This window comes from Saimiri boliviensis, chromosome 12, assembly GCF_048565385.1.
Source record: "Saimiri boliviensis isolate mSaiBol1 chromosome 12, mSaiBol1.pri, whole genome shotgun sequence".
Classification (NCBI taxonomy): Eukaryota; Metazoa; Chordata; class Mammalia; order Primates; family Cebidae; genus Saimiri; species Saimiri boliviensis.
The window spans coordinates 103471711-103496939 of NC_133460.1; the positions used below are offsets into that span (position 1 = coordinate 103471711).

Consider the following 25229-nt stretch of genomic DNA (forward strand, 5'->3'; position numbering starts at 1 on the left):
AAGTGAGGGCTCAGAGCTAACTGCCAGCCACCTCCTCTGCTTCCTGTGCGTTACTGCAGCACTATGCTCACCCAGTATTTGTACACACACACAAGTCTGCGTGTACATGCACACACAAAGGCACACAGTTTTTCTTTTTTTTTTCTTTCTTTTTTTTTTGAAGACAGGGTTTCACCATGTTGGTCAGGCTGGTCTTGAACTCCCGACCTCAGGTGATCCGCCTGCCCTGGCCTCCAAAGTGCTTGGATTACAGACGTGAGCCTCCGTATGGCAAACAGTTTTTCATGACAGTGAGGTTGATGTGGAGTTGCCCCCTTCCATTTCTGGTGAGAGGAGCAGGCAGGCGTGCCTTCCACACACAGCATGCTGCTCACAGCGGCAGTGGAAGCCCGCAGGAAAAAACCTTATTCCTGGTGTGGCTGCAGGTTAACTGCCGTGGTCCCCGTCAGGCTTTAGTCGCTTGCAGCTGTGGCCCTGCTGGAGAACCAGAGTTTCCATGCACACTTGAAGTCAGCTGTCCAGGCCAGGTGTGGCAGCCTATGGATGTCTGTCTGAACAGGGTCCTCTGGGTTGCACTGTGGGCTTTTCCTGTGGAGTGGTTTTGGGGGGATTTCCCCCTCTGTTTTATCTCTCCTGGCCCAGGGGTATCATGTAGGAAGTCATCTTATCCTACCAACCTTATGTTTCTTTTCTCTATTACTGTGTATTATTTCTATTTTATTATTATTTTTGAGGCAGAGTCTCACTCTGTCACCCAGGCTGGAGCGCAGTGGGCCATCTTGGCTCACTGCAACCTCCACCTCCTGGGTTTAAGCGGTTCTTGTGCCTCAGCCTTCCAAATAACTGGAATTACAGGCGCATACCACCACACCTGGCTAATTTTTATATTTTTAGTAGAGACAGGGTTTCACCACGTTGGTCAGGCTGGTCTCGAACTCCTGGCCTTAAGTGAGCCTCCTGCCTTGGCCCCCAGAGTGCTGGGATTATAGGTGTGAGCCACAGTACTCAGCCTCTGTTTTAGAATGTTAATGGCATTTTGATTTTTTGTTGGTGGTGATAATAAAGCACATTTAGAAATTAGGAGGATATGCAGTGTAAACTAAGCTCCCTCCTCCTCCTGTTCCCAGACTCCAGTTCTACCTCCTGACCCCCACCCCACACAACTCCTGTGGCCTCCTTTATATCCTATCAGAGAAGTTTTCTCCCTGTGTGATCCTGTGTGTGAGTTCCTGGGTTTGAATGTATTTTACATTTGTGAAAGCTTTTCACATTCATTGCTCTCCACTTTTTTCTCTCAAATTGTGGATTGAAATAATTTTTTTTTTTTTGAGACAGAGTTTCACTCTTGTTACCCAGGCTGGAGTGCAATGGCGCGATCTCGGCTCACTGCAACCTCCGCCTCCTGGGTTCAGGCAATTCTCCTGTCTCAGCCTCCTGAGTAGCTGGGATTACAGGCACACACCACCATACCCAGCTAACTTTTTGTATTTTTAGTAGAGATGGGGTTTCACCTTGTTGAACAGGATGGTCTCGGTCTCTTGACCTCATGATCCACCCGCCTCGGCCTCCCAAAGTGCTGGGATTACAGGCTTGAGCCACAGCGCCCGGCCTGAAATAATTTTTTAAAAACCACTGGTAATTGATAAAAGTTGGTAAGCAGTTAAAACACTTGCTTTTTTTTTTTTTTTTTTTTTGCTTTTTTCACTTAGTCTATGATAAATATAATTTTCGAGTGATCTTTTTTTTTTTTTTTTTTCGGAGATGGAGTCTCGCTCTGTTGCCCAGGCTGGAATGCAGTGGCATGATCTTGGCTAACTGCAACCTCTGCCTCCTGGGTTCAAGCGATTCTCCTGCCTCAGCCTCCTGAGTAGCTGGGACTACAGGCACGAGCCATCACACCCAGCTAATTTTTTTATATATTTTTTTTAAGATAGGGTTTCACCATGATGGCCAGGCTGGTCTTGAACTCCTGACCTCAGATGATCCACCCACCTCGGCCTCCCAAAGTGCTAGGATTATAGGCGTGAGCCACCGTGCCTGGCTAATTTTTGTATTTTTTTTTTTTTTTTTTTTGAGACGGAGTTTGGCTCTTGTTACCCAGGCTGGAGTGCAATGGCGCGATCTCGGCTCACCGCAACCTCTGCCTCCTGGGTTCAGGCAATTCTCCTGCCTCAGCCTCCTGAGTAGCTGGGATTACAGGCATGCGCCACCATGCCCAGCTAATTTTTTTGTATTTTTAGTAGAGACGGGGTTTCACCATGTTGACCAGGATGGTCTCGATCTCTCGACCTCATGATCCACCCGCCTCGGCCTCCCAAAGTGCTGGGATTACAGGCTTGAGCCACCGCGCCCGGCCTAATTTTTATATTTTTAATAGAGACGGAGTTTCACCATGTTGGTTGGGCTGGTCTTGAACTCCTGGCCTCAAGTAATCGCCCTCCTCGGCCTCCCAAAGTTCTGGATTTACAGGCGTGAGCCACCATGCCTGGCCCTCAAGTGATCTGTCTTTTTTATTTATTTTATTTTATTTTATTTTTAAATTATTCTTACAAAACCACAATCAGAAGAATGTGATCTGTCTTAAATATGTTTTATTTTCTTCCTGATTTTCTATCCCAGCAGCTCCTGAAAGGCCCAAATAGACCCAGTGATATTTCTCAAGCAAAATTTAGTTTCAGTTGCTCACAGGAAGAGATTTCAAGGGGAAGAGATGGATTCCACATGTGAGCTATAAATGCAGCCAGTTTCCTATCAGTATTATCTGGAAGCTTTAACCTGATGATGAATGTCTAATGTGCATTTATCACCAGAAACCTAAAGGAGTTTTGATTTCTTAATTATCTAAATATAGCTGCCTCTGGGAACTCTAATAATAAGTATGTGTGCTACAACTAATTACTGCTTTCTCTGTGAACAATGCATAAAACTCCTTTCTTGTCAAATGAAATCTCAGTAATAAAACAGAGTTGAATGACTAAGAACCCCAGTTGTGAATGTAAGACACAGGATATAACTGCACAACATTCTTTTTTTTTTTTTGAGATGGAGTTTCACTCTTGTTACCCAGGCTGGAGTGCAATGGCGCGATCTCGGCTCACTGCAACCTCCGCCTCCTGGGTTCAGGCAATTCTCCTGCCTCAACCTCCTGAGTAGCTGGGATTACAGGCACGTGCCACAGTGCCCAGCTAATTTTTGTATTTTTAGTAGAGACGGGGTTTCACCATGTTGACCAGGATGGTCTCGATCTCTTGACCTCATGATCCACCCGTCTTGGCCCCCCAAAGTGCTGGGATTACAGGCTTGAGCCACCGTGCCCGGCTACACAACATTCTTGAGAGTCCTGGATGCCAGGAAGCTCATAGTTCATTCTCCTGCCTTAGTAACAACAGTGGGTTCCCAGATGTAAAGAGAGAGCTGAGTCGGAAGAATTGAAGGTCTTTGAAGCTTTTTCTTTTTTCTTTCTTTTTTTTTTCTTGACAAAGTCTCACTGTCGACTAGGCTGGAGTACAGTGGTGCAATCTTGGCGCATTGCAACCTCTGCCTCCTGGGCAACAGAGTGAGATTCTATCTCAAAAAATAAAAAAAGAGTCAAGCATTCAGCAGGGCAGTAGCAAGTTGGCTTTGGATCCTTTTTTTTCTTTCTTTTTTTTGTTGAGATGGAGTTTCACTTTTGTTGCCCAGGCTGGAGTGCAATGGCTCGATCTCAGGTCACTGCAACCTCCACCTCCCGGATTCAAGCCATTCTCCTGCCTCAGCCTCCCAAGTAGCTGGGATTACCGGCATGCATCACCACACCCAGCTAATTTTGTATTTTTAGTAGGGCCAGGGTTTCTCCATGTTGGTAAGGCTGGTCTCAAACTCCCAACCTCAGGTGATCCACCTGCCTTGGCTTCCCAATGTGCTGGGATTATAGGCGTGAGCCACCGTGCTTGGCCCAGCTTTGGATTCTTTAGAAAGCACCCATGCTGGCCTGGGTGCATATCTCCACATGATTTGTGCCAAGTAAAAGCACAGTCGCTTTGTTGTTCTTTCTTACAGAATGTACCTGAAACATGGGAGCCCAGTTAAAATGATGGAGAGTTATATTGCAGTTCTCACAAAGGGGATATGCCAGAGTGAAGAAAATGGCTCTTTCCTTAGCAAGGACTTCGATGCCCGAAAGGCCTACCTGGCTGGCTCCATCAAAGGTAAGAAGGGAAAAAACAAAACCCATCCCAACAAAAAAATCCCTGAGGCAAGAACAGTCTCTTTAGATTCTATTGTGCCTCATGGAATAATTAGATAATTAGATGATTGTCTAATTGGAATTATCTAGTTGCTAGATAATTCTAATCCTTTCATACATTTTCGTTTACATAAATTTTTTCATATCATATTTGTATATAAGAGGGTACCTTTAACACCTGTATTTCCTTATTAAGTTAGAATTCTTTTTTTTTTTTTTTTTTTTTGAGACAGAGTCTTGCTCTTGTTGCCCAGGCTGGAGTGAAGTGACATGATCTCGGCTTTCTGCAACCTCTGCCTCCTGGGTTCAAGTGATTCTCCTGCGTCAGCCTCCCGAGTAGCTGGGATTATAGGTGCTTGCCACTGTGGCCGGCTAATTTTTGTATTTTTAGTAGAGATGGGGTTTTACCAAGTTTAGTAGAGATGGGGTTTTACCAGGCTGATCTTGAACTCATCCCCTGTGATCTGCCCGCCTTGGCCTCCCAAAGTGCTGGGAAAACAGGCGTGAGCCACCTTGCCTGGCCTGTTTCCATATTCTATTGGCTATTTTTTTTTTTTTTTTTTTTTTTTTGAGACGGAGTTTCGCTCTTGTTACCCAGGCTGGAGTGCAATGGCGCGATCTCGGCTCACCGCAACCTCCGCCTCCTGGGTTCAGGCAATTCTCCTGCCTCAGCCTCCTGAGTAGCTGGGATTACAGGCACGCACCACCATGCCCAGCTAATTTTTAGTATTTTTAGTAGAGACGGGGTTTCACCATGTTGACCAGGATGGTCTCGATCTCTTGACCTCGTGATCCACCCACCTCGGCCTCCCAAAGTGCTGGGATTACAGGCTTGAGCCACCGCGCCCGGCCCCTCTATTGGCTATTTTAAGAATGTTTTCTCACTGGTAGGCTAAATTTTGTGACTTGAGGTCTCCATAGATTCTATAGTTTTTCTTTTCTTAGATCTTATCAGTTATCTCTGTCATCTGAAAAGCCTAAGGCCTTGAACTCAAGTTCCTAATTTAAGTTTCAGCTGGAAAATCCAAAATGCAGATAGGCTAGGCCTAAGGCCCAGACTTCAGGGTTCCTGAGCAGGAGGCAAGGAGAACTCTGAAGGTGAGGCTGCCCTCTGTCACGTCCTCCCACAGCACCCATCTGGCTTTGCTTTTGATTCCGCTGTTCTTTGTGTTTTCTCAGCATCCCTGTTGAGGTGTTAGGTGTTTGTCAGGCTAACTAACTTAAGGACTTAAGTAATGACACTGGGGGAATGGGAGAGTTAATAAACTTACTTTTTTTTCCTTTTGAGACAGGGGCTTGCTCTGTCACTGAGGCTGAAGTGCAGTGGTGGTGCAATCACGACTCATTGCACCCTCGACCTCCTGGGCTCAAGAAGTCCTCCCGAGTGGCTGGGACTACAGGTGCATGTCACCATGCCCAGCTACTTTTTTTTAGACAGAGTCTCACTCTGTCACCCGGGCTGGAGTGCAGTGGCACAATCTCAGCTCACTGCAATCCCTGCCTCCTGGGTTCAAGTGATTCTCATGCCTCAGCCTCCCCAGTAGCTGGGACTACAGGCACCTGCCACCACACCTAGCTAATTTTTGTATTTTTAGTAGAGACGGGTTTCACCATGCTGGCCAGGCTGGTCTCCAATTCCCGACCTCAGATGATCCACCTGCCTTGGCCTCCCAAAGTGCTGGAATTACGGGTGTGGGACACTGCGCCCAGCCTAATTTTGTATTTTTAGTAGAGATGGGGTTACACCATGTTGGCTGCACTGGACCCAAACTCCTGACCTCAGGCGATCTGCCTGCTTCAGCCTCCTGAAGTGCTGGGATTACAGGTATGAGGCACTGTGCCCAACCCCAGCTAATTTTTAAATGTTTTTTTAGAGATAGAGTCTCCCTGTGTTGTCCAGGCTGGTCTCAAACTCCTAGGTTCAAGTGATCCTCTCACCTTGGTCTCCCAAAGTGTTGGGATTACAGACATGAGCTACTCTGCACCTGGGCAGGCATTTTTTTTCAAATAATAAAATTTTAATGTTACAGAAAGACACTGATTCCCTTCACATCAATTGTTTTACCTTTTTGTGAGTCTAGCTTCCTCTATGCATCCACCATGGAGTCTCTTTCGGGGCAGAGCACACGTGCTGGGAGGTGACATAGGATAGATCCACTTGTCCACCAAATAAAGTGTGTGTATGCTTCATACCAGGCAGGGAATGTAACTCAGATATATTTTAATACCAAATAATTCAATATACTATGTGGGTAGTTCTTTGAAGTTTAAAAAATCACATTATCACCGGGCGTGGTGGCTCACACCTATAATCCCAGCACTTTGGGAGGCCGAGGCGGGTGGATCACGAGGTCAAGAGATCAAGACCATCCTGGTCAACATGGTGAAACCCCGTCTCTACTAAAAATACAAAAAATTAGCTGGGCATGGTGGCGTGTGCCTGTAATCCCAGCTACTCAGGAGGCTGAGGCAGGAGAATTGCCTGAACCCAGGAGGCAGAGGTTGCGGTGAGCCGAGATCGCGCCATTGCACTCCAGCCTGGGTAACAAGAGTGAAACTCCAGCTAAAAAAAAAAAAAATCATATTATCATAAACTTAATAAACTTAAAGCATTAAAAAAAAAAAATTATAGGCCAGGTACTATGGCTTATCCCTGTAATCCTAGCACTTTGGGAGGCTGAGGTGGGCAGATCACAAGGTTAGAAGTTTGAGATCAGCCTGGCCAACATGGTAAAACACCATCTCTACTAAAAATACAAAAATTAGCTACTGTGGTGGCAAATGCCTGTAATCCCAAGCTACTCGGGAAGCTTAGGCAGGAGAATCGCTTGAGCCCAGGAGGCAGAGGTTGCAGTAAGCCAATATCATACCACTACACTCCAGCCTGGGTGACAGAGTGAGATTTGGTCTCAAAAAAATAAAAAGAAAAAAATTCTTTATTTTCTTACATGATGTGTAATGCAGTAACATTATGATTTCTCCTTTTTAAAGACATCGTATCTCAGTTTGGAATGGAAACTGTTATCTTACACACAGCACTGATGCTAAAGAAAAGAATTGTGGTGTATCACCCCAAAATAGAAGCAGTCCAGGAGTTTACCAGGTATCATCTCTAATTATTAAAATGCATTAACTTTGTTGGCAGACAGTTTGGGGCATTAGATGTTACCGTGTGCTCTGTTCTGTTGCACATTTGCTATAAATAGCATGTGTTAGTCTGGAGGTGAAATACCACCTTTGGTCTGAAGTTTCTGTTTAGACTCTAGTAGTTCAAGGTCACTGATTTGGACAGATTCTTCTTTAACTTAAGAAATAAGACTATTTTAAAGCAGGGAGTTAGCAAACTTTTCCTTGCCAAACAGTAAATATTTTAAGTTTGTGAGCCAAATGGTCACTGTCCCAACTACTCAACTGTCTTGGTAGCACAAAAACAGCCATAGCTGGGTGCAGTGGCCCATGCCTATAATCCCAGCACTTTGGGAGGCTGAGGCGGGTGGATTGATCACAAGGTCAGGAAATGGAGACAATCCTGGCCAACACGGTGAAACCCCATTTCTACTAAAATACAAAAGCCAGCTGGGAGTGGTGGCGTGCTCCTGTAGTCTCAGCTACTCAGGAGGCTAAGGCAGGGGAATCACTTGAACCTGGGAGGCTGAGGTTTCAGTGAGCCGAGATCACACCACTGCACTCCAGCCTGGCAACAGAGTGAGACTCACTTTCAAAAAAATAAATAGCCACAGACAACACAAACGCAAATGAATTCAGCATGGCTGTGGTCAGTGAAACTTTATTTTCACGGACAGGCCATAATTTGCTGACTCGTTTTAGGTACATTGTTCCTTCTGTTCAATTTTATCAAAGACTCTTTATTTTTTCTTGTTTTAATTAAAAACTTTGAGAGTGGGCTGGGGACGGTGGCTTATGCCTGTAATCCCAGCACTTTGGGAGGCCAAGGCGGGCAGATCATGAGGTCAAGAGATCGAGACCATCCTGCCAACATGGCGAAACCCCATCTCTACTTAAATACAAAAATTAGCTGGGCATGGTGGCGCGAGCCTGTAGTCCCAGCAACTTGGGAGGCTGAGGCAGGAGAATTGCTTGAACCCAGGAGGCGGAGGTTGCAGTGAGCCGAGATCATGCCACTGCACTCCAGCCTGGCACCTGGGGACAGAGTGAGACTCTGTCTCAAAAAAAAAAAGAAAATGAGAGCAGGACAAAGACTCTTATTTTGATGGTACATATATAGATTTTTTTTTCTTTTTCTTTTTTTTTTTTATTTACAGCTTTGAAGGGTCTCTTGATGATCATATATAGACTTTTTAAATTTTATTTTTATTTTTAGTAGAGGTGGGGTCTTGCTGTGTTGCCCAGGCTGGTCTCAAACTCCTGGGCTCCAGTGATCCTCATGCTTTGGCCTCCCAAAGTGCTGGGATTACAGGCATGAGCCACTGTGCCTAGCTAAGCTACATATAGATTTTGTTGTTGTTTTGTTTTTATTTTTTATTTATTTATTTATTTATTTATTTATTTTGAGACGGAGTTTTGCTCTTGTTACCCAGGCTGGAGTGCAATGGCACGATCTCGGCTCACCGCAACCTCCGCCTCCTGGATTCAGGCAATTCTCCTGCCTCAGCCTCCTGAGTAGCTGGGATTACAGGCATGCGCCACCATGCCCAGCTAATTTTTTGTATTTTTAGTAGAGGCGGGGTTTCACCATGTTGACCAGGATGGTCTCAATCTCTTGATCTCGTGATCCACCCGTCTCAGCCTCCCAAAGTGCTGGGATTACAGGCTTGAGCCACCGTGCCGTTTTTATTTTTTTAATTTTTTTTTTTTCTTTTTTGAGACGGAGTTTTGCTCTTGTTACCCAGGCTGGAGTGCAATGGCGCGATCTCGGCTCACCGCAACCTCCGCCTCCTGGATTCAGGCAATTCTCCTGCCTCAGCCTCCTGAGTAGCTGGGATTACAGGCACGCGCCACCATGCCCAGCTAATTTTTTGTATTTTTAGTAGAGACGGGGTTTCACCATGTTGACCAGGATGATCTCGATCTCTCGACCTCGTGATCCACCCGCCTCGGCCTCCCAAAGTGCTGGGATTACAGGCGTGAGCCACTGCGCCCGGCCCGCTTTTTTTTCTATTTTAAAACATCTTTTTATCAACATCTGGATGGCCTTGCTGTAGTTTTGTTTTTATATTTGTTTGAGATGGAGTCTCACTGTCTTGCCCAGGCTGTAGTACAATGGTATGATCTTGGCTCACTACAGCCTCTGCCTCCTGGGTTCAAGTGATTCTCCTGCCTTAGCTTCCTGAGTAGCTGGGATTTTAAGCACCTGCCACCACACACAGCTAATTCATGTATTTTTTAGTAGAGACGGGTTTCACCATGCTGGCCAGGCTGGTCTCCAACTCCTGACCTCAGATGATCCACCTGCCTTGGCCTCCCAAAGTGTTGGGATTACAGGCGTGAGCCACCGTGCCCAGCCTTCTTGTTGTTAATTTTTTGCCAGGGAGTTGGCCCAGGGCCAGGAGGTGCCTGCCAGGCCCTGCTCCCTCTAGCTGCCCCACTACCTGCCATACAGATAAAGTTTTTGTGTACAAAATCTAACTTGTTACTAGGTCCTTTTAAATTTTCTTCATTTTTATTTTATTCTTTTTTTTTTTTTTTTTTTTTTTTTTTTGAGACGGAGTTTCACTCTTGTTACCCAGGATGGAGTGCAATGGCGCGATCTCGGCTCACCGCAACCTCCGCCTCCTGGGTTCAGGCAATTCTCCTGCCTCAGCCTCCTGAGTAGCTGGGATTACAGGCACGTGTCACCATGCCCAGCTAATTTTTTGTATTTTTAGTAGAGACAGGGTTTCACCATGTTGACCAGGATGGTCTCGATCTCTCGACCTCGTGATCCACCTGCCTCGGCCTCCCAAAGTGCTGGGATTACAAGCTTGAGCCACCGCACCCGGCCCATTTTTATTTTAATCTATATTTTTTGTAGAGATGGGAGTTTCTGAGGTCTCACTCTATTGCCCAGGCTAATTTCAAACTCCTAGCCTCAAGTGATTCTCCAGCCTCTACCTCCTAAAGTGCTGAGATTATGGACATGGACCAGCACACCCAGCCATTAGGTCCTTTTTTAAAAGCAAGAGGACTTAGCATTCATGTTGGGTTTACTGTATGCCAGGCATTTCATAAAATATCTTAAATCAGGCCAAGCACAGTGGCTCACGATGTCAGGAGTTTTGAGATCAGCCTGGCCAATGTGGTGAAACCCCATCTCTACTAAAAATAAAAAAATTAGCCGGGCATGGTAGTGCATGCCTGTAATTCGAGCTACTCGGGAGGCTGAGGCAGGAGAATCGCTTGAACTCAGGGGGCAGAGTTTGCATCGAGCCAGGATCGTGCCACCACACTCCAGCCTGGGCAACAGAGTAAGACTCTGTGTCAAAAATAATAAGATACATTAAATTTACTCATAATAAGAACCCTGCGAGCATGTAATATTACCCTGTTTTATGAATGAGAAAATTAAGGTTGGCAGAGGATAGATAGTAAGGTAATGAAATGAAGAAAGGCTTCATAGTCAGAAAGTCCTGAGTTAAAATCTCGGGAGGGCAACTTATTAGCTCTGTGAACACATAAAAGATACTGAATGTTGGCCATGCATGGTGGCTTACACCTGTAATCCCAGCACTTTGGGAGGCTGAGGCTAGCAGATTGCTTGAGACCAGGAGTTAAGACCAGCCTGGGCAAAACAGCAAAACCCCATCACTATAAAAAATACAAAAATTAGCCAGGCATGGTGGCATGCACCTGTAGCGCCAGCTACACAGGAGACTGAGGTAGGAGGATCGGTTGCATCCAGGAGGTGGAGTGTGTAGTGAGCCATGATCAGGTCACTGCACTCCAGCCTGGATGACGGAGCAAGACCCTGTCTCAAAAACAAAATAAAACAAAAAATACTGAATGTTTCTGAGCCTGTGTTCCTTTATCTGTAAAATGAAGATCATAATATCTACCTTTTAAGTTTGGAAACAATTTATATAAGATGCTTAATATGTACCTAGCCTGTAAGACACACTTTAGAAGTTATTATTGCTATGATCATGATTGCATCCGATTTTAAGTGAGAGGGCCAGAACTTTTACCCTGTCCTCTCTGGGTCCAAAAGCCTCTATTTTCTGTCCCATCACCTTTCCCCCATCTATGTATGCTGCTTAAACTGGAGCAGCCACAGCTTCTGAGATCTTCAGCAGGGCACCAGGGGGTTCATGAAGCCACAGATAAATTTGATACATCTTGTTGCAGTCATTATTCCACCATAGGTTTTTTTCAGGGAAACCTGTGTTGTAGGAAAACAAACACACGTGGTTTGCGAGTTTTGCTAGAATTTTAAATATAAATGGGAGAATTCCAGGAAATTTCTTACTCGCAGAAGCGACTTTACCCTCAGACTCCCACTCCATGGCAGTCTACAGAGTGGGATGTTCAGAGAAAAACTTTAGAAGCATCACTGCTTGCTACCATGGGGATATTTTGAAACTTCACCTTGAGCTTTCTGTAGCTGATCTGATCCCCAAAAGCAGAGTTTAAAACATTGCATGGATGCTGGGTGCAGTGGCTTACGCCTGTAATCCCAGCATGTTGGGAGGCCAAGGCAGGCAGGTCACCTGAGGTTGGCAGTTCAAAATCAGCCTGGCCAACATGGTCAAACCCTGTCTTTACTAAAAATAAAAAAATTAGCCAGGCGTGGTGGCAGGGGCCTATAGTCCCAGCTACTTGGGAGGCTGAGGCAGGAGAATCACTTGAACCCGTGAGGTGGAGGTTGCAGTGAGCCAAGATCATGCCATTGCATTCCAGCCTGGGCAACAAGAGTGAAACTCCATCTCAAAAATAAATAAACAAATAAAAAGAAAACATTGCATTGCTTTAATTTGAAGCCCAGAGTTTAGCACATTTGGGGCTTGTTCTCACCTCTGTCTCTGATTAGCTAGAGACTCTACCCTCTTCATTTCCTCCCCAGGAAGAGGACAAGGGCGGGCTGAGTCTTTTTCTTTCTTTTTTTTTTTTAAAGAGATGAGGTTTCACCATGCTGGCCAGGATGGTCTCGATTGATCTCCTGACCTTGTGATCCACCCACCTTGGCCTCCCACAGTGCTGGGATTACAGGTGTGAGCCACTGTGCCCAGCCCTCAGGCTGAGTCTTTAAGGTGTGGACCAGCAACAACTTGAGTTCTTGCCTTGATTCCCCAGGACTCTGCCTGCCCTGGTGTGGCATCGACAGGACTGGACCATCCTTCACTCTTACGTGCACCTCAACGCCGATGAGCTGGAAGCCCTGCAGATGTGCACAGGTAAAGAGGATCCCAGGGGAGGAACTGTTCCACTTTTGTTTAATTTTTGTTTTTATTAAGACAGAGTTTCACTCTTGTTGCTCAGGCTGGAGTGCAGTGGCACAATCTCGGTTCACCGAAACCTCCACCTTCTAGTCTAGGTTCAAGTGATTCTCCTGCCTCAGCCTCCCGAGTAGCTGGGATTGCAGGCATGGACCACCATGCCTGGCGTAGTAGAGGTGGGGTTTCTCCATGTTGGTCAAGCTGCTCTCAAACTCCCGACCTCAGGTGATCTCCCCGCCTTGGCCTCCCAAAGTGCCAGGATTATAGGCGTGAGCCACCACACTTGGCCTGAACTATTCCACTTTAAAGAGAGTTTTTTTGTTTTTATTTTGTGTGCATTCCTTTTTTTGTTCCCCAAAGTTTTACCTGTTTGTTGTCAAAATATTTTGTGTGCATTCCTAAGTGGAATACTGATTCTTTATTATTTCTTTGGCATATGCAATCAGTTTTTTGCCCTTTTTAAAAAAATTATTATTTTTTTAAAAATTGTGGTAAAATACATGTAGGATTTACCTTTTTTGGCCGGGCACGGTGGCTCACATCTGTAATCCCAGCACTTTGGGAGGCCGAGGTGGGTGGATCACCTGAGGTCAGGAGTTCAAGACCAGCCTGACCAATATGGTGAAACCCTGTCTTTACTAAAAATACAAAAATTAGCCTGGTGTGGTGGTGTGTGCCTGTGGTCCCAGCTACTCAGGAGGCTGAGATAGGAGAATTGCTTGAACCTAGGAAGTGGAGGTTGCAATGAGCTGAGATCGTGCCATTGCACTCCAACGGGGGCAACACAGCGAGACTCTGTCTCAAAAAAGATAAAGAAATAACTGATACTAGGTGATTTATCATGAAAAGAGGTTGAATTGGCACATGGTTCTGCAGGCTATACAGGAAGCACAGTGGCTTCTGCTGTGGAGGCCTCAGGAAACTTACCATCATGGCGGAGGGTGGGGGAAGCAGGCATGTCTTACATGGCCTGAGCAGGGGGGAAGGTGGGGAAGGTGCTATACACTTAAAACAACCAGATCTTGTGAGAGCGCAATCACGAGAACCACACTAAGGGGATGGTTTTAAACCATTCATGGGAAATCATCCCCATGATCCAATCACCTTCCACCGGGCCCCACCTCTAACACTGGGGATTACAATTCGACATGAGATTTGGGTGGGAACACAGATCTAGACCATATCAGTCCTCAAATAATTTTTTTTGGTAATTATATTGCTCTTTGAAATCAAAGAAATCTGGGAATCGTTGTCCTAACACCAGTCCCAGAGGTCTGCTAATTCCTGAGTTGCCTGGAACCCTTTAGCGTGTATTGTATCAGATCTGAATTCAGGGAAAGATGATGCCATTTCCACCCTGAGAACCCAGGTATTTGGGAATGATATCCTGGAGGCAAAGACCTGAAAGGGGAGCGTCAGTCAAGAGAGTCCTCATTACCTTCTGCCCCAGCTGTCATTTTTGACCCCAAGAGCAATGATTGGAAAGTAAATGCCCTACTTCAGCCTTGTTCTTGACACCGATGGATAATTTTGGAATATTTGAAGTTGTGTGTGTGAATTTCTTCAGGCAGCTAATAATAATGTAGTCTTACCAACTGCCACAGGGTGCAGCTAATGTTCTGGAACGAATAAAGCAATAAAGGAGGGCAGTCGATGGGCTTTTAGACCCAATTCTTTTGATGCATTCACCATGTTTTTTCCTTCTCCAATAAGATTTGTCATGTTTGTGATGCAGGTTATATCGCTGGATTTGTAGACTTGGAGGTGAGCAACAGACCAGACCTCTATGATGTGTTTGTGAATCTGGCAGAGAGTGAGATTACCATTGCTCCCCTTGCAAAAGGTTTGTTCTCTGTTCTGTTCTTGATACAAGATATAAGCCAAACAGTTGTACATTTTTAGGCCGATTCTCTAAAACCAGTATTTGAGGGCTGGCTTACTCACTCTGCTGAAGAGGGGATATTTCTGTGTCTGGAACACAGCATTTATTCCTACAGACAGACATGTTAGCAGAACACACTGGGTGCCTGTGCAGCAAAGTATATGCTAAGACGTTAGTCTGTTCATCTTGTTTCATTACTTTTGTTCTTAAACAAGGTGTGTTATCTGTTGCTACGTAACAGATCACTTCAGAATGTAGTGGTTTCTTTTTTTTTGAGGCAGAGTTTCGCCCATTTGGAGTGCAATAGCATGATCTCAACTCACCGTAACCTCTGTTCCTGGGTTCAAGTGATTCTCCTGCCTGTGTAGTACGCCACCACACCCAGCTAATTTTATATTTTTAGTAGTAAGGGCTTTCTCCATGTTGGTCAGGCTGATCTTGAACTTCTTTTTTTTTTTTTTTTTGAGACGGAGTTTCCCTCTTGTTACCCAGGCTGGAGTGCAATGGCGCAATCTCGGCTCACCACAACCTCCGCCTCCTGGGTTCAGGCAATTCTCCTGCCTCAGCCTCCTGAGTAGCTGGGATTACAGGCACACGCCACCATGCCCAGCTAATTTTTTGTATTTTTAGTAGAGACAGGGTTTCACCATGTTGACCAGGATGGTCTCGATCTCTCGACCTCGTGATCCACCCGCCTTGGCCTCCCAAAGTGCTGGGATTACAGGCATGAGCCACCGCGCCTGGCCTGTGATCTTGAACTTCTGACCTCAGGTGAACCACCCACCTCAGTCTCCCAAAGTGCTGGGATTACAGTCTGAGCCACCTTGCCCGGCCTGTGGTTTAGTTTCTTAATTTTGAAATGTCTCTGAGTCATACAGAATTTAGTGGTTTAAAACAACAAATATTCCTATCTTTTTTTTTTTTGAGGTGGAGTCTTGCTCCGTCGCCTAGGCTGGAGTGCAGTGGCATGATTTTGTCTCACTACAGCCTATGCCTCCCAGGGTTCAGGTGAGTCTCCTGGCTCAGCCTCTCAAATAGTTGGGATTACAGACATGGACCACCATGCCCGGCTAATTTTTGTTTTTGTTTGTTTGTTTACTTGTTTGTTTTGAGACGGAGTCTTACTCTGTTGCCCAGACTGGAGTGCAATGGTGTGGTCTTGGCTCACTGCAACCTCTGCCTCCCAGGTTCAAACAATTCTCCTGCCTCAGCCTCTCCGAGTAGCCAGAATTAGAGGTGCCTGTCACTGCACCTAGCTAATTTTGTATTTTTAGTAGAGATAGGGTTCTACCATGTTGGTCAGGCTGGTCTTGAACTCCTGAACTCAGGTGATCCAGCCACCTCAGCCTCCCAAAGTGCTGGGATTACCGATGTGAGCCACTGCGCCTGGTCTAGTTTTTGTATGTTTAGTTGAGACAGAGTTTCACTATGTCGGCAGGCTGATCTCGAACTCCTAACTTCAAGTGATCCACCGGCCTCAGCTCTCAGAGTGCTGGGATTACAGGCTTGAGCCATCATATTCTAAAACAACAAATATTTATCTCACAGTTTTGGTGGATCAGGAATGACTTATCTAGAGGTAGTTCTGGCTTAGGAAGTTCCAGTCAAGATATCCCAGAGCTACAGTCATCTGAAGGCTCAACTGAGGCTAGAACATCCAGTTTCACCTTGCATGGCTGTTGGCAGGAGGCCTCAGTTCCTCCTGGCATGGGCCTCTCTATAGGGCTGCTTGAGTGTCCTTACCGTATGATAGCTGGCTCCCTCAAGAGTGAGTGATCCGAGAGAGAGAAGGAAGCCTTTTATAGTGCCTTTTTTGAGATGGAGTTTCGCTCTTGTTACCCAGGCTGGAGTGCAGTGGCACAATCTCGGCTCAACGCAACCTCCGCCTCCTGGGTTCAGGCAGTTCTTCTGCCTCCCTCAGCCTCCTGAGTAGCTGGGATTACAGGCACGCGCCACCATGCCCAGCTACTTTTTTGTATTTTTAGTAGAGACGGGGTTTCACCATGTTGACCAGGATGGTCTTGATCTCTTGACCTCGTGATCCACCCGCCTCAGCCTCCCAAAGTGCTGGGATTACAGGCGTGAGCCACCGTGCCCGGCCCTATAGTGCCTTTTATAGCCTTGTCGTGGTAGTCACACACCACTATTGCCTCCATATGCTATTTGTTAGAAGCAAATCACCAAGTTTAGTCAACACTTAAGGGGAGAGCAGTAAGTCTCTACCTCTTGAAGAAAGGAGTACCAAAGAATATGTAGACTTTTATCACTACACAAGGTATAAATGTGACTCCAGTATGGAAAATCTTTTTTTTTTTTTTTTTGAGACGAAATCTTGCTCAGTCGCCCAGGCTGCTGTGCAGTGGTGTCATCACTGCAACCTCTGCCTCCTGGGTTCAAGCGATTTTCTTGCTTTAGCCTTCCAGAAAATCTTTTGTGAAGCATGTCTCAGTAGCACAAGGGAATGAAAGTGTCCATGTTGACCAGGATGGTCTCGATCTCTCGACCTCGTGATCCACCCGCCTCGGCCTCCCAAAGTGCTGGGATTACAGGCTTGAGCCACCGCGCCCGGCTGCTCACTTCTAAGAACCTAAACACACTGAATGCCCAGCTGGCTTCTGCAGAACTGACAGAAAACTCTTCTTTCACAATATTCCTACCAAAAAGATAAATTTCTTAACTCTAAAGACCAGGACTAGAAGGTCAGGCTCTTGGCTTATAGTCACAACTTACTCATAGTCAGAATTGTTCATTATGTTTTGCCTGGAAAGAAAAATGAAAATTCTGGCCGGGTGGGTGTGAAGGGGAAATCTGGTTTGGTGTAATGTGTTTTTATGTTGGCCAAGAAGTATAAATCATGATTTTACTATGCCTTCCTCCCAGCATGCTGTTGGATTTGTGTTTAGTGATAAAATGGACACGTGGGAGGTTGTCAGCTGCTTTTTGAAAATTCCCTCAGTTTGGTCTTTAAAGTTTTTGGAGAGATGGCATGATTAGTTTTTATTATGTCAGTTTCTAAATATTCACACACCTTTTAATCTCACCAGAGGCCATGGCAATGGGCAAACTTCACAAAGAAATGGGTCAGCTAATTGTTCAGTCTGCAGAAGATCCAGAAAAATCAGACAGCCAGGTTATACAGGTAACTCCCTCACCTTCTGATCTATTGAAAGTCCTGACCCGGTGTTGCTGAGTGGTGTGCGACAGAGCTGTGCACATCAGCAAAGGGGGGGCTGTGGGAGAGGCCAGCAGGCAGGTGCTCAGAGGAGGGTTTGCAGACGGCCGCAGCGATGATGGACAAGCAGGTGCAGGCTGGCCTGATCTAGATAGTTACTGGGCTCGAGAGCAGGTATGCACATGGGCAGGTGCTGATACCGACCGCTGGCAATGAGAAAAGTAACTACTAAGTGGTCTGGAAGGCTCTTCTGGCCCAGCCAGTGCAATCTTTCTTCCTAGGAGAATTTCCCTGGAGGAACAAATTTTTTTTTTTTTTTTTTTTTTTTTTTTTTTTTTTTTTTTTTGAGATAGAGTTTCACTCTTGTTACCCAGGCTGGAGTGCAATGGCGTGATCTCGGCTCACCGCAACCTCTGCCTCCTGGGTTCAGGCAATTCTCCTGCCTCAGCCTCCCGAGTAGCTGGAACTACAGGCGTTTGCCACCATGCCCAGCTAGTTTTTGTATTTTTAGTAGAGACAGGGTTTCACCATGTTGACCAGGATGGTCTCAATCTCTTGACTTCGTGATCCACCCGCCTCGGCCTCCCAAAGTGCTGGGATCATAGGTGTGAGCCACCGCACCTGGCCATGGAGGAACAAAATATAAAGGGGAGGTTGTTGCTGAGCATGGGGAACTGAATTTGGCTTTGCTGTCTTGTCCCCAGGACAACAGAAATCATGCAGTCAGACTCCTGTCCCACTTAGTGACTGTTGCCACATGCTGCAGAGCCAGCTTCATGCTGGGGTCTACCTGGCATGCTGGCCAGTGTTCATGTGGACCAGTGGGTACCTGCTCTGCCCTTGCCAAACTGGGATGGCAAATGGGTTTTATTTCTTGTGCTTTCCACATGGTGGTCTGCAGCCTGCCCAGTCTCCTTGCATTTGGCCTGTCCCCAGCTCCTTGCTCCTCTCCTGAAGGCTACACTTCCAGCGTAGCCTCTCCTGGGCCCTGCCTCTCTAGATGCCTGACTCATAACCTGGGGCTGGAGGGCCTGGAAGGACTGTCTCCCGTCTGTACCTGTCCTACCTGGGGCATGTCTGATATGCATGCTGTCCTCATTCGGCCCAACCCCTCATGCCTTCTTCACTTATCCATTCTCATTTACTCAGTGTTTTTCTTTTTTCTTTTTTTTTTTTTTTTAGGGTGGCCATGGGCCCCTTGAGGGCTCCGGCTGCCCTACTCAGTGTTTCTTGAGCTCTGTTTGTCAGGCTCATTGCACTGGCAGTGGGGATGCAGTGGTGAGCAAATCCCTGCCCTCATGGAGCCTGTCCTTTAGTGGAGTAGATGCACAGGAAATAAAAACTGATAAGATAATTACAACCCTTGATAGACGCTGTGACAGAAACAAGGGATTGAGGAGGTGAAAATTGGAGGGATGGGTAGGATGGCTCTCTAAAGAGGTGACGTGACAACGGAAAGATGAGAGAGGCCATTTCTCTGCAGTGCTGGTGGCCTGGCCAGCTGTGAGCAGGAAGAGTGGACCGATCTTGCTCTAAGGACCTGAACACTAGAGACTCTGGGGCCACCTCTTTCCTACCATGTGAATCCTCCTTGCCCTCCTATCCCCCAGCATTAGAGAAAAGACATATTGTTAAAATATCAGCAAAATATGTAAATGTGAGTTCTGCATTACTGTGTTGTTCACAGACTAAAAGTGCTACCTAGATGACTTAGTATAATGTGAGAGACCTTGGGGAAGGCAAGTGAAAGTGCTGGGAATGTTGTAAGGGTTCAAAAATATATGAATGAATTACTGATGTCAGCAAACAAGAAAGACCTGATGTTTTTCCCTTTTTTTTTTTTTTTTTTTTTGCACTCTGATGCCCAGCCTGGAGTGCAGTGGTGTGATCTTGGCTCACTGCAACCTCCACCTCCCAGGTTCAAACAATTCTCCTGCCTCAGCCTCCCAAGTAGCTGGGATTACAGGTGCCTGCCACCATACCTGGCTAATCTTGTATTTTTAGTAGAGATGAGGTTTCACTATGTTGGCCAGGCTGGTCCCAAACTCCTGCCCTCAAGTGCTCCGCTCGCCCCAGCCTCCCAAAGTTCTGGCATTACAGGTGTGAGCCACTGTGCCCAGCCAGAAGACATTATTTGAATGAGCGCTTTAGTGAGTCCTCAGCCACCCAAAAGGAATAAAACCTGTGTGGCAGGTGCTGGGTTACTTATCCCAGGCAGAAGAGGACTTCTGAGAAGAGATTTCTTCAAAAAACAATAGCAGCATTTCTCAAAAAGTTAAACATTGAATTACCATGTAATTTAGCAATGCTGTTTCTGGGCATATACCCAAAATAATTGAAAACAGGGACTTGGCCAGGCATGGTGGCTCATGCCTGTAATCCCAGCACTTTTCGAGGCTGAGGTGAGTGGATCACCTGAGGTCAGGAGTTCAAGACCAGCCTGGCCAATATGGCGAAACCCTCTCTCTACTAAAAAGACAAAATTAGCCAGGCATGGTGGTAGGTGCCTATAATCGCAGCTACTTGGGAGGCTGAGGCAGGAGAATCACTTGAACTTGGGAGGCAGAGGTTGCAGTGACCCAAAATTGCACAGTTGCACTCCCGCCTGGGCAGTAAGAGTGAAACTTCGTTTCCAAAAAAAAAAAAAGTACAGTAAAAATACAGTATTATCATCTTTTGGGTCTACCATTGTTACCATTGTATATCTGGTCCCTGGTTGACCAAAATGTCATTATGTGGTGCATGACTGTACTTGTATGGAAATATCCATAATAGTGTTGCTCACAGTAGCCAAAAGGTAGAAGCAGCCCAGTGTCCTTCAGATGAATGGGTAAGCAAAATGTAGTCTTTCTATACAATGGAATATTAGCCTTAAAAAGGAATGGAATGTTTTGAATGTGGCTTTGTTGGTGGGGAAAAAAAAGGAATAGAATTCTGATAAGATGCTGCAACATGGATGAACCTTGAAAACATGCTAATGAAATAAGCCAGACACTAAAGGGTAAAAGTATGATTCCACTTATACGAACTATCTAGAGCAGACAAATTCAGAGGTAGAAAGTAGAATAGAGGTTACCAGAGGCTAAGTGAGAGGAAATTGGGTTCTTGTTTAATGGATAGAGTTCTGCTTGGGCTGGTGAAAGTACGGGAAGAGGGGTGATGGCTGTGCAGCACTGCAGATGTACTTAATGCCACTGAATTATACACTCATGAAATGGCTAAAATGATTTTTAAAAATCTATGACATTGGCCGGGCATGGTGGCTCATGCCTGTAATCCAAGCACTTTGGAGGCCAAGGCGGGTGGATCACCTGAGGTTGGGAGTTCAAGACCAGCCTGACCAACATGGTGAAACCCCGTCTTTAAAAAAAAAAGCTGGGTGCAGTGGCTCACACCTGTAATCCTAGGCACTTTGGGAGGCTTAGGTGGGTGGATCACCTGAGGTCAGGAGTTCAAGACCAGCCTGGCCATCATGGCAAAACCCCATCTTTAAAAAATAAAAATAAAGGAAAAAAAAATCTATGACATTGATTTTTCTAAGTTATTTTGTTTCATTTTTCCAAATATTTTTCTTTAAAAAGAATTATCAGGCTAGGCACAATGACTTAGATATCCATAATCCCGGCAGTTTGGGAGGCCGAGGTGGGCAGATCACTTGAGCCTAGGAATTTGAGACCAGCCTGGGCAACATGGTGAAAACCTATCTGTACAAAAAGTATTTAAAAATTAGCTTGGTGTGGTGGCATGTGCCTGTAGTTCCAGCTACTCGGGAGGCTGAGGTGGGTGGATCACTTGAGCCTGGGAGGTCAAGGCTGCAGTGAGCCATGATTGCACCACTGCACTCCAACCTGCGTGACAAAGTGAGACCCTGTCTCAAAAACAACAATAGAAAACACGAGTTATCTCTTAGTGGTTTGTTTTTGAGATGGGGTTGCCCAGGCTGGAGTGCAGTGGCATAATCAGAGCTCACTGCAGCCTCTAACTCCTGGCTTAAGCCGTCTTCCTGCCATGGTCTCCCAAAGTGCTGGGCTTACAGGCATGAGCTCATTCACACCGAGCTCATTTTTCATAATTTATAAACAGTCTGATAAAATAGCAGGAAGAATTCTAGACACTAAATACTCAAGTTTTGCATACTAACATGTTGCATATTTTCCTGTTCGATTAAAGGATATTGCTCTAAAAACAAGAGAAATCTTTACCAACCTAGCACCGTTTTCAGAAGTTTCGGCTGATGGAGAAAAGAGAGTCCTTAATTTGGAGGCACTAAAGCAAAAACGATTTCCACCAGCAACAGAAAACTTCCTTTATCATCTAGCAGCAGCTGAACAAATGCTGAAAATCTGACTGTGTGACAGAATGTTTCACTGATGACTGATAGAAAGCCCTCTTTCACTCTGATTATCTATTAATTACATAAAGTCCTGAAAATAACAGAGAAATTTATATATTTTTAATGATTTATTTGCAAGTTTTGAGCTTTGACCTGAAAAACATTGAAACACGTGAGCACGCTTCTGATTTTCTCCTAGCTGATTAGTTTCCTGCCTGCTGTCAGTGCTGGAGAAAGTGCTGTAACTCCTTTATATAACATTACAAAACGGCTAGAGGTCCTGGGGTAAGAGGAAAAAAGTGCATCACTACAAATGCGAAAGCCTTCATTATGACACGTTCGTTTGTCTCACTGTGTGGTCATAGGCTAATGGTTTACTTTCAGAAAGCTGCCTGAAATGTCGCTTTGTATTCTTCTAGGAAGAACTGTAATTCCTCCTGAGGAACTCTACATTCTGAGCCAAACCGCTAGTTTTCTGCAGAACTGTCTAGAAGATCATTCAAGAGACCCTGCAGTTGCACTTTCTTGTAAAAGTTTAAAAAAAAAAAAAAAAAAAGTTTTTCCTGGCCTTTGAGCATTTTGCCTTTGAGAGTTTTGCATATATTTTATACTTGATTAGACAACTTTAATAATCCATATTTATACTATCGCAGAAGGAAGCATTTGGCAAATGTTCAGCCATTAGCACTCATTTAACCCTGTTAGCAATATTCTTTTGAAAAGGGGTGCCAGTCCTCATGTGGTAATCTAAGAAACCCATTGACTATAAAAGTGTGTAGGTCTGAGACAGTGACCTTTTATTATTGCTAAGGGAATATGAGAATTAACTTCTTAAAGGGGCCAAAACAGAGAAAGGCTTCCAGCAACTTCGATGAAAGTAATTTGGCCACATGTCAAGGCAAGCTGTTCGTTCAGTTATGTACCTTTTTCATAGCTGGAGACCTTAAAATGGCCAAATAAGCATGGAGGTCTAAATGCTGTACTTGTTAGTGTATTCATTCATATCGATTGTAGAGGATTATTTTTCACTCAGTACTGATGTCCTTGGAAATCTTACCTGGAAACATGTTTGCAAAAAACATTATTGGATCTTTCACATTTTCTTGCTTTTACCTATTTGTTAAATAAATATTACCCTCCCTTTTTGAGTGAGGGCAGGGGAGGACCTGAAATGAGACGATGTTTACTAAGGCAAGCAATTGAAAATTAAATCTGCACTTTATGGAAATGAAAAATACTAATATCTTTTTCTTCCTCATTTTCTTGTATTACTCTATTAGCTAATGATCAGTTCAAATTATAAATTTATGATGCAGAAATAAAATTGAAATATTTTGATATTCAACTACTTTTAAGTGGGTGACTAATTGTCCCCTCTAATTCTGCTGATTCCACAGAGAAGGGGAAAAAAAATCCTCTTTTCAACTGTGAGGGCCCTAGAGAATTATTAAGAGACCTGTCTAAAAGTTCAAGCTGGCCGGGCGCGGTGGCTCACACCTGTAATCCCAGCACTTTGGGAGGCCAAGGAGGGCAGATCACCTGAGGTAGGGAGTTTGAGGCCAGCCTGGCCAGTGTGGCAAAACCCCATGTCTCTACTAAAAATACAAAAACTAGCTGGGCATGTTGGTACACACCTGTAGCCCCAGCTACTCGAGAGGCTGAGGCAAGAGAATTGCTTGAAGTCGGTAGGCAAAGGTTATAGTGAGCCCAGATGGCACCACTGCACTCCAGCCTGGGTGACAGAGTGAGACTCGGTTTCAAAAAAAAAAAAAAAAAGGTTGAAGCCATCCCTCACCACACCCTTCCCTCCCACCTAGCCCTCTCCTCCACCCGCCTTCCTGGGCTGCCTCTGTAACGTCAGTCTCCCGTCCTTGGAAGGTGCCTTCACATTTCTGTTCACCTGTTAGTGGTTAAATTTCCACCTGCAGCTCTTGCCCATCTTGTTCTCTGACTTTAATTTTGGTTAGTGTTAGCCTGTGGTCAGACAGCCATTTACTGATGTCCTTTTGGGCTGTTGTGAAACTTTCCTCACCAAATGATGGTTATTTGGAAATAACCACCATTCTGGCCTTGGGAAAACAAAACCACAGATACATTTTTTGGTAATTTGGGGTAGGGTGCGTTAGAAACATTCCTCCAGTACACGAATGTTGAGGTACTTACTCTGCGCCATGCCCTGTGTTATATTTTGAGCTACCCTGATAGGCAGCAGCCCCTGCTCTCGAGGTGCTGTGCAGTCAGCTTGGGGCATAGGGTCAGCAGACAGGCTGCTGCAGTGCAGCTAGTGCTAGGCCCGATACCTGAAACAGCCGTTACAATGTCTGTATGGGAACACACAGCTAGGCACCCAGTTCCATGCTGTCAATCCTGGAAGGTCTCCCAGAGGGAGTGATCAACATCAAAGTCAGACCTGAAGCATAAGCAGACATCCACTCAGACCGGAGGAAATAACTGTGTGAAGGCCCAGAGGAGAGCCCATGTGAAGACCTGGAGGGGTTTAGAGGGAGGGGAGAGAATGGCAGGATAGGAGTATGGGAAAGGCTTGCTGTGGTGAGGAATGTGGGCTTGATCTTGACGCACTAAGCCATTTAAGGCTTCTTTTCAGGCCAGGTGCGGTGCTCATGCCTGCAATCCCAGCATTTTGAGAGGCCAAGGCAGGTGGATCATGAGGTCAGGAGTTCAAGACAAGCCTGGCCAACATGGTGAAACTGCATCGCTACTAAAAAAAAAAAAAAAAAAAAAAAAAACCTGGGTATGGTGGCTGGCGCACATCTGTAGTCCCAGCTACTCAGGAGGCTGAGGCACAAGAATCACTTGAATCAGGTGGAGATTGCAGTGAGCCAGGATCACCTCACTGGACTCCACATTCCAGCCTGGGTGACAGAGCAAGACTTCATCTCAAAAGAAAAAAAAAAAGCTGTTCAGCAGGTGTGGTTTAGAAGAGCAGGCTGGAATATAGACTGGAGGGAGTAGGCAGATGGGCCAGGCAGGCCAGCAGGGGGTGCTGTGGGACTGCACTGGGAGGTAGCAGTGGGCATACGCAGGTTCCAGACTAGGTGTCCTGGGCCCCAGTCTACTGAATAGGCTGGGAGTAAGGTGGGGAGAGGGTGCTCCTGGGATCCTGCCTGCTGCACCTGGGTATGAGGTGGTGTCAATTCCTGAAACTGGGAGGGAGAGCTGATCTCAGGTTTGGATGGGTTGAGTTTAAGGTGTCTGGGACATCCAAA

At 45.6% G+C, this 25229-nt stretch overlaps 1 protein-coding gene across 4 annotated transcripts in view; it reads left to right on the plus strand.

The window, feature by feature from the left end:
* DENND10 (DENN domain containing 10) overlaps positions 1-23174 on the plus strand; it is a 37102-nt gene extending 13928 nt beyond the window's left edge. For 2 of the 4 annotated variants that reach the window (XM_039465336.2, XM_039465340.2), the window contains 6 exons: positions 4039-4187; positions 7217-7328; positions 12473-12573; positions 14351-14458; positions 17542-17636; positions 21840-23174. In XM_039465336.2, coding sequence (XP_039321270.1) covers positions 4039-4187; positions 7217-7328; positions 12473-12573; positions 14351-14458; positions 17542-17636; positions 21840-22016 — 742 coding nt within the window. In that variant the 3' untranslated portion in view covers positions 22017-23174. The remainder of the gene's footprint in view (positions 1-4038; positions 4188-7216; positions 7329-12472; positions 12574-14350; positions 14459-17541; positions 17637-21839) is intronic. The other 2 variants (XM_039465337.2, XM_039465338.2) reach the window with 2 other exon arrangements.
* Positions 23175-25229: the final 2055 nt, after the last annotated feature.